Below are 16,536 nucleotides of genomic sequence, written 5' to 3' on the forward strand. Positions count from 1 at the left end.
CTTCTTCCTTTCCTATCCAACTCCTAGTAGAAGTGTCTCAAGGTGGTGAAGTGGGCAGAGGGAAGTGAAGAGTAATATCCTGGGTGGGAGGATGGGATTAAGGAGTTAAAATGCTGGTTATGACACCCACGTCCCATATGGGAGTACTTGCGTTTTGTTACCTGGCTCCAGCTGCCCACCAATGCAGACCCTAGCAGGTAGCAGGGGTTGTCTAAGTGGTTGGGTCCCTGCTACCTGCATGGGAGACCCGGATTGAGTTCCTAACTCCTGGCTCCAGCCCTGACCACTGTAGGCATTTGGGGACTATTCCAGAAGACGGGAGTTGTCTGTGTCATTCTGTCTCTCTGTTTCTCAAATAAAAAATTTATTTTCTCCTTGAAATCACTATTTCAAATACTAGTTTTGCTTCTGCATAGCTCAGCCAATTTTTGTGTGTGTAAAATTTCAGAATTTCTTTCTTTTTGTTTTTTGGAACAATTATCTATTTATTGGAGAATCATAGTATCAGAGAGAAAGAGAATCCGTCCACTGTTTCACTGCGGTGGCCAGTGTGGGGCCACAATGAAGCCAGGAGCCAGGCGCTTCTTCCAGATCTCTCCCACAGGGGTGGCAGGGGCCCAAACACTTGGGCCATCTTACGCTGCTTTTCCCAGGCCATCAGCAGGAAGCCAGATTGGGAATGGAGCAACCAGAACCCAAACCAGCATCCGCATTATGATGCTAGTATCTTGGGTGGCCGCAAACACTAGGCCACAATGCCGGCCCCAAATTTCCAGATTTCTTAGGGAAATTGCTAATCGTTAAGAATTTGATTCTTTTCAGGATGTTCACCCAGGAGCAGTGCTCACAAGAGTAGGGAGTCTTTTTTTTCTGCCCAGGGCCATTTAGATATTCACAATGTCATTCGTGCAGGCCATACAACACGATCAACTTAAAAATTAACCTGCTGTAGATTTCTTGAATTTTGATCCCCACATACAGTTGCCTTGGCAGGGCCAGACTAAATGATTTTGCGGGCCTTAAACGGCCCCACCACTGGTTAAAGGGTACTCCTTGGATTGTGATTTTCACATTAAGCTATGCTTGGCAACTTTGGATGATTACTTAGCTCAGCTCTCTGCCTCTGTGTCAGCAGCAGCTGAGACCCCATCTCTCAGAATCCTTGTTAGAGCTGGCCAGGCCCCTCAGTGGCCTCCCAGGCAGGTGGAGCAGTGTGAGAGACAATAAAATACTCTTTTCCCCTCCAAACTTGAAAGCCTGTGCCTTCCCTGTTAAGACGTGGTCCTCCAGGGGTCCTCAGGGCGCTGTGGGGCCTCAGTGGGCTCTGTCTTGGCAGGGATAGTGGGGCTGGGGGCCCGGCTCGGCGGGGATGTGGGGGACGCGGGGCCAAGTCTCGACAGGGATGCGGGTGCCAGGGGTGTGTGCTGCCCCCCAGCTGAAGCCTTGCGCTTGCTCCTGTCGCACCGCAAGGCCCCAGATGTGATGAGTGTGCCTCGGGATACTTCGGCAATCCCTCGGAGGTCGGGGGGTCATGTCAGCCCTGCCAGTGTCACCACAACATCGACACGACGGACCCGGAAGCCTGTGACAAGGAGACGGGGAAGTGCCTCAAGTGCCTGTACCACACGGACGGGGACCGCTGTGAGCTGTGTCGCTTTGGCTACTACGGGGACGCCCTGCGGCAGGACTGCAGGAGTAAGACACGAGTCCGCCCCTTTCGGTGTCGCGCGCATCCGTGGAGGTGGGGTGGGATCTCCATGCCTTCATTTCACTCTGGGAAACGCTCATTCAAAGAAGTGCAGTGGCACTTGCGACAGAGAGAGAGGTGAGGCTGCATTTTTTTTTTCTTGACGTGCTCATTTGCTGGCTAGGACGGGGCTGTCAGGATGTGAGATGGCTTCATGCCAGGAGGGAGAACCAGAAAGGGCAGATGAGCGGCTGTCACCCTGATAACTGCCATCCAGTAGCGGGTTTTCTTGGTCTGTTCTGCCCACGTGCTTGCTGATTGGATGGCACCTAAGAGATCTGAAACACCTATACCTCTTCTGATGCCCCTGTTGGGTAGAACCTTCCAGATGAGGGGTAGCGGAGCTGTCACGTCTCTCTGGCCTCTCTTCCAGACTCATTTCTCTCTTTCTCAGAAGAGCAGCCAGCATACAGCCCAAGGGCCCTGGCTTTGTTGCTACAAGCACGTGTGGAATGTGCTGGTGGCAGAGCAGGATTGCTCCAAGCCTTGGAGCTCACAAGGGCTTCTACCTGCTAGGTCTGACACATCCATTACCGCTGTGCCCTGGCAAGAGTTGGAAATCATTAGAGATCTCCCTTCCCACGGGCTTTTTTTTTTTTTTTAATTATTTCCAGTTAAATCTTCCATTTAAAAATGATTCACCAGCAGCTGACTGCCTGTCTGGGGCTCTTAAAACCACGCCTAGGCAAACTGTGCACTCTGCGAGTGTGTGGTGCCTGGGAAATGCAGTGAGAGCTGTAGGTTCCTGTTCATCGCCTGCATTCCTGTCCGTACGTTGAGAGGGGAAGCGGTGGCTGCTGCTGACTTGTGTGCACCTGTGCGATGTGAAGCGCGGGTAAGGAGACCCCTCCCCCATCGCACTGTTGTTTTTTTCAGAATGTGTCTGCAATTCCCTGGGCACCGTGCAGGATCACTGCAACAGCTCCGACTGCCAGTGCGACAAAGCCACCGGCCAGTGCCTGTGTCTTCCCAATGTCATCGGGCAGAACTGTGACCGCTGTGCGGCCAACACCTGGCAGCTGGCCAGCGGCACCGGCTGTGACCCCTGCAACTGCAACGAGCTACATTCCTTCGGGCCATCTTGTAATGAGGTGAGGCCATGGTGGCGCCAGGAGAGATGGGATTTAGGAGCCCGTTGCTGGCTTTGTCCCCGGGGCTGGGGGTTGGGGGAGAAAGGCACCCCCTTCCTCATGTGCTGGAACCCACAGCTTGGCAAACATAGCAAGGGCTGGGTACCAGCCCTCGCTTATCCCCCACACACAGAGTCCCGTCTGATGCAGCCATGGCAGTCAACATGGTGTCCCAGCAGCAGGTGTAAACTCACCTGAGAAAGGACAGTGCAAAGGAACCGCGTAGCCATGCCCAGCACTGACACCTGCTAGGGGACCTGCTCCCTAGCCAGGTGGGTGACAGGTGGCCAACGATTGTTACTGTTCTGCGGGGACAGACGGGAGGAGACCTGGAAACAAAGTGTGTTGTGCTCCGGGCCTTTGCAGACCTTTGGTGAAAGCATAGTTGGGCGGTGCTGACCCTGGGCGCTTGGCATCGGGGCCTGGAGAAAGAGCCCTGTTCGGGGTTAGCTCAGGGAGCCTCTGACACAGACAGTTCGCTCCCGCTTCTCCCGACTGGCAGCTGCGAGAGCAGCAGAGACGGCTGGCTCTGCCCCAGAGCCTGCTTGACCGAACTCTGTCTTCTGGCTGCAGTTCACGGGGCAGTGCCAGTGCATGCCCGGCTTTGGAGGCCGCACCTGCAGCGAGTGCCAGGAGCTCTTCTGGGGAGACCCCGACGTGGAGTGCCGAGGTGAGGCGCGGGCGGCCGTCGCACTGGAGGGAGTGGGGTCTCTAGGGGCCTTTTGTAAACGCGAAAGCACAAAGAGTACCAGTTGGCTCTTAAAGAGAACGCGATTTTAATGATGAAAGCAATTGATAGTCAAGTTCTAAACAAAAATGTCAAGCGCTTGCAGCCCTGCCGATGAGTGTGGGTAGCAGAGTGCACGCGCTTGCTCCTCCAGCCCCAGACGAGGGGGAGAATTGGCTCGCCTTTCTGCACACATCACAAGGACACATGGTGGCATTCTTTAATGCCATTAATGCGAATGGGACCGTAGCAATGGCAGATTTCTGCGAATGGGTTTCTGTGCCCTCTGAACAGTATTTGGTGGCCAGCATCCTTGATGCCACTTGTAGAGTTACATGGTTATTCTGGTAATAGAGGGTAAAGGAGAGTTTGTTGATGGTGAAAGCCTTCGGCATGCACATGTGTGTGTGTGTGTGTGTGTCCCCGTCTCTACAAAGTCCCCCCACCAGTGAGAACTGAGGGTGATGTCAGAGCCTTCATGCACGCAAAGAGGGGTTATAGGGTAGGAGCTGGTAAACGGGAGGAAAGCCAGACTCTCCCTCGGATAATGATTTTTTTTTTAAAACAAGGATTGAGAGAAATGGGTATTTTCTTAAGAGCAATAGCTCGTTAAAGTGATGAATCATTAGGATTGCTTAATTTTTTTTCTTAATATTTATTCTCTGTTTCCTCCTTGGTTTTCTTGTCTATGTTCTTCATTTATAACTCAGGGTAAATATTTCCTGTAGTCTCCTAAGTGTTCTTTGGTTTATTATCTTTGTTGTACATCTGCAATCAGAGGTCCCTGGTGAGCTCTAAATTGTCGACAGGACTTTGTGGCTACAGCGGTAACAGGAAGTCATTCAGAACGTCGAGTGAGCAGTTCATTCGGTATCTCCTATCAAAGGCCTGTCTTCCTTTCCATTGCAAACCCAGCATCTCTTACTTAACAGCAGGAAAGTGCCAAGCGGGGGACCAGAGCAAAGCAAGGCTGTAGCTCTTAAGTTGAGGGTTAGGCAGTGGCGTCTTAGATTGGGTTAAGGTTGGCCTCACAGAGGGGACGATGTTTGCTGTGTCCACAGACAAGCTTGACCCAGATGTTTGTTTGTAAGGGGTCTGGACCTTTGCACTTGTATTAAGAGACGCTGATGTTGCTTGGGCTGAACGTCCCAAAAAGACTGCTGAAAGTTAGACTGCTTAAAATCTGGTTTGTCCGGAGCGCGAAGCACTGTTCTGTTAAATTCTCCAGTCTTGCAGTGCCCCAAGGGCTTGATGTTTTTCCCCAGATACTCTCTGGTTGCTTCTGCCCGGGTTGTGTGAGCTTGTGTGTGGCTGGCAAAATAGCTTTGGCTCCCACAGCCTGCTGACCTTTCGCTCCGTGTCGGCTGGGTCAGCCTGAAAAGCCAGCAGTGCAAGGCAGAGTCGGTGGGAGACTTGTTCACGGAGTTCTCAGGGCTTTACCCCTGACCCTTTTATCTCTGCTTTAAACTTTGGCCTCTCAATCCGCCAGACTAGTCATGGCTTACAGGAACCGTGTCAACTTGCTTGGGTCAAGAGTTAGACTCTGGTTCAGAAACTTTGCTGGATAAGATTCGAGGCATCTGTGTTTGCCAGCTTCTTTGCTCATTCTGTCCAGAAGAAAGGTCAGCCCATTGCATAAGAAGCTGGTCATCAGGAAAAGCAAACAAGCGCTAAGAAAACCAAACCAATGCGTTCTGCAAAGGAGTGTGCTTCAGGTACTAAGAATGCGTGGAAGTGGGACCTGTGTCTTCTATTCTGTTCTTGCGTTTGGTAGTGCCCTTTTCTCTGTAGCTCACCGTAGACATGAGGCTCTGTGGTTTTCCCAAAGCCTGAGGGGATCCCAGCGGCTCCTGGGCAGCAGGGCTGCAGGCAGGTGGAGAGACCCCATGGCAGAACACGTAGGTCCTGGGGCTGGGCTGCCGCATTCAGCTCAGCATTGCTGCTGCGCTGGGACAAAACAGCGTCCCCACTCGTCTCCCTGTCCCGTGGACTCAGTGTGGGGAGAATCTGTCCAGTCTTCTTCCTGTGCATTTATGCATATGTAACACACATGAGGAGTCTTCGCAAAGGTCATGGAAAATGTGGATTATGAAAAAAAGCCGTGCATGGGTTTTAAGAACTTTTTGCACCAAAATAAACTTAGGTTTGAATTTTATGTTTCTGTGAACTTTCTGAAATAGCCTCATAGGTAACTTTCAAAATACATACGTGGAGAATTTGCCTTCTTTCCCGGCTCTCTGAGCCTTCACATCCCTTCACCACCCTCAAGGAAAAGTGAGTTGGGGGACACTGTAGTCTCACTTGAGTGCAGGTGCTCTGAAAGACAGGTTTTGGCTCTAGATCGAGGGGTCCAGCCTCCTGTTGCTTTCCTATTAAACTGCGCCATCGCTCCATCCTCATGGGTAGACTTTAAAAAATGGGACCGCAAAGCCCTTGTCTCGAAGGGTTAAAATCTAGGCTGAAGTTATTCGGAGCTTGTTGCCAACTCTGGCAACTCAAAGTTATGAAATGCTGTTGCATCATCCGGGCATTCCCTGCTTCTGCTCTCTTCTGTCCTTCGTGTGCATGTTGGTTTGGCTCAGGTCAGGCATTTGGAAGCCAAAGGGGGAGCGTTTGGGTTGTCACCCTGTTGGAGCAGTATTTATAGGCACTTGGGGTCCAGGAGCCAAGGATGATACATGTCCCCATAGTGTCCAGTGCAGGCGCTCCAACTAGAACGTGTTGAGCCCCCAAGTGCTTAGGATACCCTGTAGAAGAAGCTAGCCACCTTCAAGGCATCCAGAGAAAGAACTGAGCTAACAATGGGGGATGCATCGCCAGGCACAGGGATGGCAGTAGGCACAGGACCAGGAGGGTCAGTGATGGCCGGGTCAGAAATGCAGAAGCAGACCAAGTGCAAGTCCATCTGCCTGTAAAACAGAACACACTCAGAGAAGCAAAGGGGCAGATCTGGAAACTAGCGAGGACCAGAAGATGTGCCATCCGAATCGAGATGGCACCATGGGAAAAGAATATATAAGCTTTTTTTTTTTTTTCCCGAATTATGTCATCAATTGCCAAATACGTCTTCATTTGAAATGGTTTCTTGGGAGGCACAGAGTTAGACTTTGTGGCGCCACCTCGCCAACAATATACTTCCAGAAAGCCCTAGGTCATTGCTGACTGTGGCTCCTTATGGAAAAGAAATGCAGTTATGCAAAAAACAAATGAGTGGTGCCCCTAAGTTAGAAGTTGGTGAATGTTCCTATTGTCTGGGTGGGTTGGGGCTCCGGGCCGACAGAGCCAAGTCTGAACAAGCCCACCAGTGTACTGGGGTGGAGAGAGAGAATTCCTCCGCCCGCTGCAGGACATGCTGGAGAGAATGCCAGCCTGCAGCTCTGCAGGGTGCCCCTCAGGAGTCAGAGGGTCACACGAGGAGTCTGTCTGTTGACTCTCAGATAGCAGAGGGAAGGCACAGTTGCTGTCTGGGGCTCTGGCTGTTGGAAAAGGCCAGTTTCTTAAAAACCCAGGCCAGCTGGTAGTGTGGGGCTCTGGGTAGCGGCCGTCTTCCTGTCTCACCTGTTTCCCTGCATTTCTTTAGAAGACAGGCACAGGTCACTCCCCTGCCCACCTGTGTTCTTTGCTCGAGTTGGGATCTCTTTGATCATCACCTATCTTATCTTTCATTTCCATCGTGAGTCAGGAGACCATTCGGTGATTGGATTCTTGAACAAACTATACTAAGGCATAGCAAACTATACTGTTGTTAGTAAACTGAAATCCTGTCTCTGTGATCCTAGCCACAGAGTATGTGACCCCAGGAGTGATGGCCAGACTAGAGGCAGGCAAACTACACACAGGGTGCCTAATGCAGCCCACTGCCAATCTTGGTAAATAAAGTTGTTGTTGTTGTTGTTGTTTAAGATTTTATTTATTTGAAAGACAGTTAGAGAGAGGTAGAGACAAAGAGAGATCTTGGATTCACTGGGACACTCCCCAAATAGCCGCAATGGCCTGAGCTGAGCCTATCAGAAGCCAGGAGCCAGGAGCTACCTCCAGGTCTCTCATATGGTTGCAGGGGCCCAAGGACTTGGGCCATCCTCTGCTGCTTTCCCAGGCACATTATCAGGGATCTGGATTGGAAGTGGAGCAGCTGGGACTCGAACCGGTGCCCATATGGGATGCCAGTGCTGCAGGCCAGGGCTTTAACCCACTAAGCCACAGAGCCCGCCCTGGCAAATAAAGTTTAGCACCCACTTGTTCATGTATTTTCTGTGGTGCTTTTGTGCTGCTCTGTCAGAGCTAAGGCTTTCTGAGGGAGAAAGGATGGCTTGCGATGCCTAGAATGTTTCCTGTTTGAGCTTTATGTAAAAACGATGAGCCGTGGGCTGGATAGGCGGCTCCATCCTGTGGGACGAATCATCTCCATCTCCTAATGTTCATTCCAAAATGGAAGTTAGGTGGTTGAGAAAGGGAGTAGGAGAGGTCAGAAAAAAGAAAATCGTGTGTCTGAGATGAACAGTATTGAGGGTTTTTGCTTTCAACAAAATTGAAATACCCAGAAAGGGTGGCAGCACACCTTGCATTGTCGCAAACCCTGGGGACCATGGTGCTCCGAGGTGAGGCCGGTGGCAGGTGGCCTGTTGCCTGATACCTAGGATCAGCGCTTTGTGTTCAGGGGAGGGAGACTGCAGGTTCCCCTGGAAAGGCCGTAGGGTGGCCATGGCCACCTAGCGGGAAGAGCTTGTCCCTGAAACAGGAGGCGTTTGCCAGCTATTAGGGGCTGTGGGGTCTGGTAGTGACAGGGCAGCAGGAGGCAAGTGGCACAGAGCTTCTCAGGGGTTAGAAGGGGTGGGGCTGGCGCTGTGGCGTGGCGGGTAAAGCCACCGCCTGCAGTGCCGGCATCCCATCTGGGAGTGGTTAGAGTCCCAGCTGTTCCACTTCCGATCCAGCTCCCTGCTATGGCCTGGGAAAGCAGTAGAAGATAGCCCAAGTCCTTGGGCCCCTGTACCTGCAAGGGAGGCCTAGAGGAAGCTCCTGGCTCCTAGCTTCAGATTGGCACAGCCCCGGCTGTTGCAGATCTGGGGGAGTGAACCAGTGGAGGGAAGACTTCTGTGCCTTTACCTCTGTCTCTCTCTAACTCTGCCTTTCAAATAAATAAATAAATCTTAAATTAAAAAAAAAAGAAGGGACAAGATTTGGGGGAACTAAGTAGTGAGGGAAGGTTTTGTGGACAAGCTTAGCTGTAGTGGCCATTTACAGAGAATCTGCAGAGGGCAGAGCAGTTTTAGGGGTGTGTGTGTGTGTGTGTGTGTGTGTGTGACGGCAGCCTACCTAAGGGGGTAAATACAACTCCCTTTCATGGTTGATACATCTCAGACTCAGAGAGGTGAAGTGGCATGGCCAAAGACAGTTCAAGTGAGGGGAGAGCAGAGCTGGGATCTGAAACCAGGCCTGGGGGTGGGCATTTGGCCTAGGTGCTAAGATGCTGGTTAGGAGCTTGTGTTCCCTATCAGAGTGCCTAGGCTTGAGTCCTGGGTCCAGCTTCCTGGTACTGCCCACTCTGGGAGGCCGCAGGTAATGGCTCAAGTGATTGGGTTCCTACTCCCCACACTGGGGACCTGGATTGAGTTCCTGGCTCCCTGCATTGGCCTGGTGCAGCCCCAGCTATTGTGGGGAGTGAAGTTTCCACAGGTGTGAGCTCTCTCCCTCCCCTGACCCCATCTCCTAAAGCCAGGCCTGTGTAGACTGTGTGTGCTGACAGCAGAAAGTAAGGACAACCTGTGGCAGCAAGGCCAAGGGTGCTGGCCTTAGGAAACAGGCCAGCTGCAGAGTCAATGGGGGTCTGGCTTCCCCCAGGAAGAGTCTAAGTCGCCAGGCCACTGAGAGCCGACTGTGTTCCATGGGCAGAGGAGGCTCGTGGAGGAATGGGAAGGATGTGGAGCAAGCAGGGGAAGTGGGTCCTCCCGGCCTCGGGACGTAGGCTGCTGCCCATCCTGCCCTTGACGTGCTGGTGTTTTTCTGTGAGCAGGTGCAGTATTCTTCATTTCCTGCCTCCAGGGGAGGGTATTTTCGGTAAAGGGACAGTAGTAAAACCTAAGTCTACTGACGACAAGACAGATTGTACTTAGAGTTGAACGTGGGATTCTTAGGGCTCATCACAATGATTGTGTTGGTTTTTTTAAATGCTATTCTTGGGGGTCAGCATTACGGTGTGGCAGGTCAAGTCTCTGCCTGAAATGCCAGCATCCCATATGGGTGCTGGTTTGAGACCTAGCAGCTCTGCTTCTGATCCGGCTCTCTGCTGATGCACCTGGGAAGGCAGTGGAGGATGGCCCAAGTGCTTGGGCCGGCCCCTGCACCCATGTGGGAGACATGGAGGAAGCTGCAGGCTCCTGGCTTCAGCTGGGCCCAGCCCTGGCCATTAGGGCCATTTGGGGAGTGAACCAATGGTTGCAGGATTTCTCTCTCTCTGTGTCTCTGCCTTTCAAATAAATGAATAAGTCCTTAAAAAAAAAAAGAGAGAAAAGAAAAAGCTGTTCATCTTTCTGGTTGGTTCATCCTAACTGTTCTTTCTATACACGTGGTCTTTCCTTTTAAGAGGAAGTTTTGGATTCTGTGCCCAGTGACCCCGTGAGCAACACCGGGCTCCAGGTCTGCCTGGGCTTTGATCCCTTTCTCCTAAGAGAAAGGAAAACCCACTGGACCTCAACAGCTACCACCTTCAGGGTTGGTTTATGAGTGTTTGGATCCCAGTGGAGGTGAGGGGTGATTGGAGAATCTGTGTAGTGTGAGTGCCTCAGGACGTGTTACATGGTCATGTGTGGACTGACCGTTCTCCTTCTGCCACGAGATTGTGGGAAATTCACTGAGAATGTTCTTGGAAGGGGCAGTTTCTTCTCGCAAGGTCTTTCTGGTGGGCTTTCTGGTAGGCGGGCAGGCAGCACAGGGCCAGAGGAGCCTTAGCAGCTCCCAGCTTCAGTGAGAAATGAAAGCCCAGTGCATTTTCGAGCAGTGACTTGATTGCTGTCCAGAGGGTGCCCAGGAGCGATGGTGGCTGTGGTTAAACTGCTTGCGGCTGTCTGTGAAATCTGATGGTGGGCTTTTCGGTGGAGGGAAAGGAATGTTGGGCAGTTCAGCTGAACGGGCTCTTGTCCTCTGGAAAGTGCCAGAGCTCTGCTGGCTCAGGTGCGCCCCTTGTGGCCAGAGGAGGAAGGCAGCCGCCTCTGCGGGCCTGGGCTGGTGTCTTCCCTGCAGGGCAATGGTAGCACTGCGTGCCTTTAGCAGCGAAGCACATGAGAAATGATCTGTCAGAGACGTTAAAGGTAAACTCAATGTCAGCACGCATTCCTTGCCCTGAGCATGGATCCAATGAAAAATCTACTTGGGACTACACTACAGTGTGTACCTTTGTATCATCTATGGAGAACAAAGAACTTTCTAAGCCAACTAGGAACTGTGTGACATCTAGGCAGGCCCCATAAAGTGGGTATTGGGCCACCCCTGCGATCCTCAGAGGGCTGCCCACTGACCGCCGCCCACAGGGCAGGAGCAGAGTTGGAGTCTCACGGATTACAAATGGCATCTTTGTTCTTTTCTTACACAGCTGGTCAGGTTTGTGCATCGTTGGTGAACTTGCAAAGTCAGGACTCTGCACCCCATGGAGAGTGTAACGTGTACACACACACGTGCGTACACAAACACGGAGGGCACCAACACCCAGGGAAGTGCATAGTTAGGACTTCTCGAAATGGGGACTAGTGACCCTCCATGCTAGCGCGTCCTGGGACTTTGTTAGACTTGCAGATGGTCAGGCCCCACCCAGCCCTCCGGAGTCCCACCCTGGGGGCGGGGGAGTGGGGCTGCCACCTGCGGTTTAGGAAGCCTCCAGGGGGTTGTGGGCCTGGTGACCCAGGTAACTGTTTCTAGAAGATGACTGAGTTTTCCCAATAACATGAAAATCCACTCCTGAAATGTAAACAACATAGAGCCTTCAGGTAGGGCATTCTCTCCATTCTTCCTGCCCAAAGCAGTGGTTCGTCCAAGCCATCCTCTTATTCCTCTGGGACGGCACTAAGGAAAGTCTCATGGTCAAATGAGTTTGGATGAGCTAAGCAAGTGACGCAAGGCATGGTGTAGCTGGGGGGGGGGGGGGGCACAGACCTGTGGCTGGGGGACACAGATGCAGGCGTTAGGAGCAGACAGCAGGACAACCGGTTCTGGAAGGCGCTCTGGTGGAACGTCTTCCAGACACAGCTCCTGACCTATGATTCATGAAGCTGTCTCGGGGAGGCTGGGGCTGGGGTGCTTGGCCAGCGTTGACGTGGCTTCTCTAGAGGTGGCGTGTCCCTGGAATGCCCACCCCGTCGACACTGTTCAACTCCAGCTGCAAGCTAACCCTGCACGTGACGATGCCTATGGGGAAAACGGCTTCAGCTGTGCCCCCACCCACTACCTACCCTCACACTCCACATTCTCATTAAGGAAACATGATAGTGTATATGCAGGGTGTTTAAAATGTATTTAATCCGACGTTTTCCCAGAGTGGGTTTGAGGCCAGAGTTAGATGTGCATACTTGCCTTTTTATACACATATTATGACACATCAGCTGTGGGTGTGAAAACAGTGTGGTCCCTTGCAGCTTGGGGCTGTCAGCCGGGGCTGAGTGGCACTGGCAGGATAGGTGATCTTGGTCACAGCTATTGGCAAGGACACTGATTGGCCCCATGCGTGAGACGCTGGCCCTGTGGAGACTCAGTGGCTCCAAGACCCCTTGTGTCACGTCCAGCAATTTAAAAAAAAAAACTTATTCAAAAGGCAGAGTTTGAGAGTAAGAGGTCTCCATCTGCTGATTCATTCCCCCAGATGGCTGCAACAGCCAGGGCTGGGCCAGGCCCAAGCCAGGAGCTGGAACATCCATCCACGTGGATGGCAGGGGCCCAAGTACTTGGATGCACCAGCAGGGATCCGGATCGGAAGTGGAGCAGCTGGGACCTGAACCGCTGCCCATATGGGATGCCGGCGTCACAAGTGGTGGCTTAACCAGCTGTGCCACAAGGCTGCCCCCATTGTCTGGCATTTTAGGAGCTGGTGCTTGTGGTGCTGGAGTGATTACCACAGTGGGAGACACCCACAGATTAGTTCAGACTTAGCTGAAAACCTTTGTAAACTAGCTACTTTAAATGGGCTTAGTTTTCTTTGCACCTAGTTGATTGCATTTTGCTGAGTAGTCCCTCTTCTGCTTGTGACCAGCCAGGGCCCGTGAAGCCAGGGGCTGTGCGTTTTTGCTGTATCTTAGGCCAGATGCAACCTGAACAGTCTCCCGGTGCCATGGGCTCAGGGAAGCAGATGCTAGAGGGAGGCAGAGGCACAGTGCTGAGTCTGGGTCCTGACCTGGCCTTTCTTTGCTGTGCCTCTCGGTCTGTTTCTGCATTGGAGGTTTCTAGAATCCCTCTCGGGGCGGTCACTGTGAGGGCTAAATGAGATGGTGTACAGAAGCTATTCCTGCAGTGCAGAGCCTGGTGCGTAGTGAGCCGTCGGCGGTAGCTTTTGCTTTTCGGGTAACAGGAGTGGTATTGTTAGGAAAGGGGTTAGATGGCCACGTGAGGGCTGGGAAATCTGCTGCAGCCTTCCCAGGAAGGGTGCTATGCTGTCCTGGATAGTGGACGTCTTCCCGTGGGAACAGGGACCGGGGATTCTCAGTGCCAAACCTTGTCGCTGGGGCTCTGGATGGAGGTCTGAAGCATCGCTGTCTCCCTTCTAGCCTGTGACTGTGACCCCATGGGCATCGAGACGCCGCAATGTGACCAGTCCACGGGCCAGTGTGTCTGTGTGGAGGGTGTCGAGGGGCCCCGCTGTGACAAGTGCACACGAGGGTACTCGGGAGTCTTCCCCAACTGCACGCCCTGCCACCAGTGCTTTGCCCTCTGGGACACGATCATCGCCGAGTTGACCAACAGGACGCATAGGTTCTTGGAAAAAGCCAAAGCCTTGAAGATCAGCGGTGTGATTGGGCCTTACCGGGAGACCGTGGACTCAGTGGAGAAGAAGGTCAATGAGATCAGAGACATCCTGGCCCACAGCCCCGCAGCCGAGCCGCTGAAAAACATCGGGAATCTCTTCGAGGAAGCAGAGTGAGTAGGCTGTGAGCCAGTGTAATGGCTCACTCTTTTTTTTTTTTTTTTTTTTCCAACTTGATGAATAAACAGCCGAGACTTCCTGGCATGGTGCTTCTGCCAAAGGGTTTGGCTGGTCCTGGCCGTGAGAACAGATCTGGGCCGTTCGTTGTCCACGGTCCTGACTCTGGGCATCTGGATGAGTGAACGCTGGCGCGTCACTGGGGCCCGCAGTTCTGGAAGCCGCAGTGTAGACTGTGTGCATGTTTTATTCAGTGTTGCCGTAGCAAAACCATGCTCCAAGGCAGTGGAGACCAGAGACCCCTGACTGAATCTCTTCTCAGCCGTGCACTGGGCTTTGAACCTGAATGATGGAATCCCTGGGCCTTTGTTTTCCACCCTGGGGAGGAGATGGAGGCTAACACCGGCCTTGCAGAATAACTTAAGGATTGACCTGTGCAATGTAATATAATTGCACAAGACATAATGTGACTTCTTGGGATTATAAATAGTGTCACTTGAGGGTGATTCCATTACCATTAAAAAAAGACTGTGTACTCCCAAGTTGTTTCTGCGGCTCAGCTGCTGGTGTCTAGACCAGTGCCGCAAAATTCCTCCAGTGACGGCAGCTGCCCTACAGTGCCAAGTCCTCCTCCCAGCCGTCTCTGGGTGATCACCTGTCTGTCTGCTGGTGGTGATTTTACCAGGCTATGCAGGGGACTGAGCTGAGTCACTCAGCTTCTCAGGGATCATTTTTCTGCCCTTTGTTCCAGCCTCACCTCTCCTGCCCCCAACTCCCGACCTGGGAGCTGAAGGGACAGAGTGGGAAAGCGTACGAAGCTTTTGTCCCCCAGATGCTACAGGGTTTTCTTGTAGACTCACCATATGGGCATGAGCAAGAGAACTGTTTCATAGCTAAATGTGCACTTTGAGAAGGCGATTTTACATTATAATAATTTCAGCAGTGTTTGTTGTATTTGGTGGGCCTCTGGTCACAGTCTCCAGGAAGCCTGGTGGACTTTTCTATTTTTTTCTTTGAGATTTATTTATTTGAAAGGCAGAGATGCAGAGAGGAGGAGAGAGAGAGATCTTCTATCTATTGGTTCATTCCCTAAATGACTGCAACGGCCAGGACTGTGCCAGGCCAAAGTCAGGAGCTTTTTCTGGGTCTCCCATGTGGGTGCAGGGGTCCAAGCACTTGGGCCATCTTCCACTGCTTTCCCAGGCCATAGCAGGGTGCTGGATTGGAAGTGGAGCAGCCAGGACTCAAGCTGGCACCCATATGGGATGCTGGCACTGCACGCAGAGGTTCAACCTTCTACACCACAGCCCCACCCCAGGACTTTTCATTTCATACTGTTGTTGAGAAGCAGGAAGGGTATCGTGGACATAATTAGCTCAGGTGCCTTACAGCAGGTTCTTCCTGAAGACCTTATAGATTTAAAGTAATAGGTTCCAGAGTGGGCATCTGGGGCAACAAACCTGAGACGCCTGCATCCCTTGTGAGATGCCTGGGTTTGTGTCCCAGCTTCCTGCTAATGCACACGCCGGAAGGCAGGAGATGATGGCGTAGATGCTTGGGTCCCTGACCCTCAGGCGGAAGATGGGGCTTGAGTCTTCTGATCTCCTGGCTTCAGCCCTGGCTGTTGTAGGCATTTGGAACATGAATCAGTGGACAGAAGACCTTATTGTCTTTCTCTCTCTCTTCTCATTCGCTTTCTCTCCATCCTTCCCTCCCTCCTTCTAGAACCTGGTGTGCCGGCGCCGCAGGCGGAGGATTAGCTTATTGAGCCACGGCGCCGGCTGACATTTTTAAATTTAAAAAGTAGAGTAAGCAATGTAGAGTAACCAATCTTTGGGTTTAATGCCAAGGTTTTGTGCCCAAGGCCACGTGGCTGCCCTGGGCGGTAGGCAGTGTGTGCTGTGGGGAGCTGACACGTGTAGCGTGGCCTTGGCCTCAGTAAGGCTCAGCCTCCTCACGCGCAGTCACTACCAGGTGTTGGAGCCATGGTCTGAGCGAAAGCCCGCTTAGGAAAGGAGTTTTGGTCTTGGTCTCTCACCTCTGGGAGAGTTAAAAAGATGTGGTGTCTTTTGAGCCTGCCCAGAGATGACATCCCCAAAACCACTCTGTTTGTACCTTTATTTGAGATTGATTGCAGTCATCTCGGGAAAACTAGTTTCACTAATCTTTTTTGACATAATATCCAAGGGCATACGCTTCTGTATCCAAAGTGGCCTTGTTTAAAAATATACCAGGTCGGGCCGGCGCCGCGGCTCACTAGGCTAATCCTCCGCCTAGCGGCGCCGGCACACCGGGTTCTAGTCCCGGTCGGGGCACCGGATTCTGTCCCGGTTGCCCCTCTTCCAGGCCAGCCCTCTGCTGTGGCCAGGGAGTGCAGTGGAGGATGGCCCAGGTGCTTGGGCCCTGCACCCCATGGGAGACCAGGAAAAGCACCTGGCTCCTGGCTCCTGCCATCGGATCAGCGCGGTGCGCCGGCCGTAGCGCGCCGGCCGCGGCGGCCATTGGAGGGTGAACCAACGGCAAAGGAAGACCTTTCTCTCTGTCTCTCTCTCTCACTGTCCACTCTGCCTGTCAAAAAAAAAAAAAAAAAAAAAAAAAAAAAATATACCAGGTCGGTTTTGATTTTTTTTTAAGGATTGCTAACATTTTTTGAGACCTGCAAAAGCCTTTGAGAATCAACAGAGTAACAGAAGAAAAGCACTGAAAAACCCAGCTGTGTTTTCCCCCAGAAGTCATTGGGTTTAATATTTTATATTGTTATATTTTAACTTAATATACCCAGGTGATCCCTTTAAGAACTTTGCAGACATTTGGG

The 16,536-nt window shown here is 52.2% G+C and overlaps 1 protein-coding gene across 1 annotated transcript in view; it reads left to right on the forward strand.

Moving 5' to 3' along the window:
• The window catches only part of LAMB1 (laminin subunit beta 1), a 73,479-nt gene that overhangs the window by 44,312 nt on the left and 12,631 nt on the right, over positions 1 to 16,536 (forward strand). The window contains exons 22-25 of the mRNA XM_051849689.3: positions 1,471 to 1,695; positions 2,624 to 2,838; positions 3,451 to 3,547; positions 13,348 to 13,717. Coding sequence (XP_051705649.1) covers positions 1,471 to 1,695; positions 2,624 to 2,838; positions 3,451 to 3,547; positions 13,348 to 13,717 — 907 coding nt within the window. The remainder of the gene's footprint in view (positions 1 to 1,470; positions 1,696 to 2,623; positions 2,839 to 3,450; positions 3,548 to 13,347; positions 13,718 to 16,536) is intronic.

Source organism: Oryctolagus cuniculus, chromosome 3, assembly GCF_051225735.1.
Source record: "Oryctolagus cuniculus isolate XC-2025 breed Fujian yellow rabbit chromosome 3, ASM5122573v1, whole genome shotgun sequence".
Classification (NCBI taxonomy): Eukaryota; Metazoa; Chordata; class Mammalia; order Lagomorpha; family Leporidae; genus Oryctolagus; species Oryctolagus cuniculus.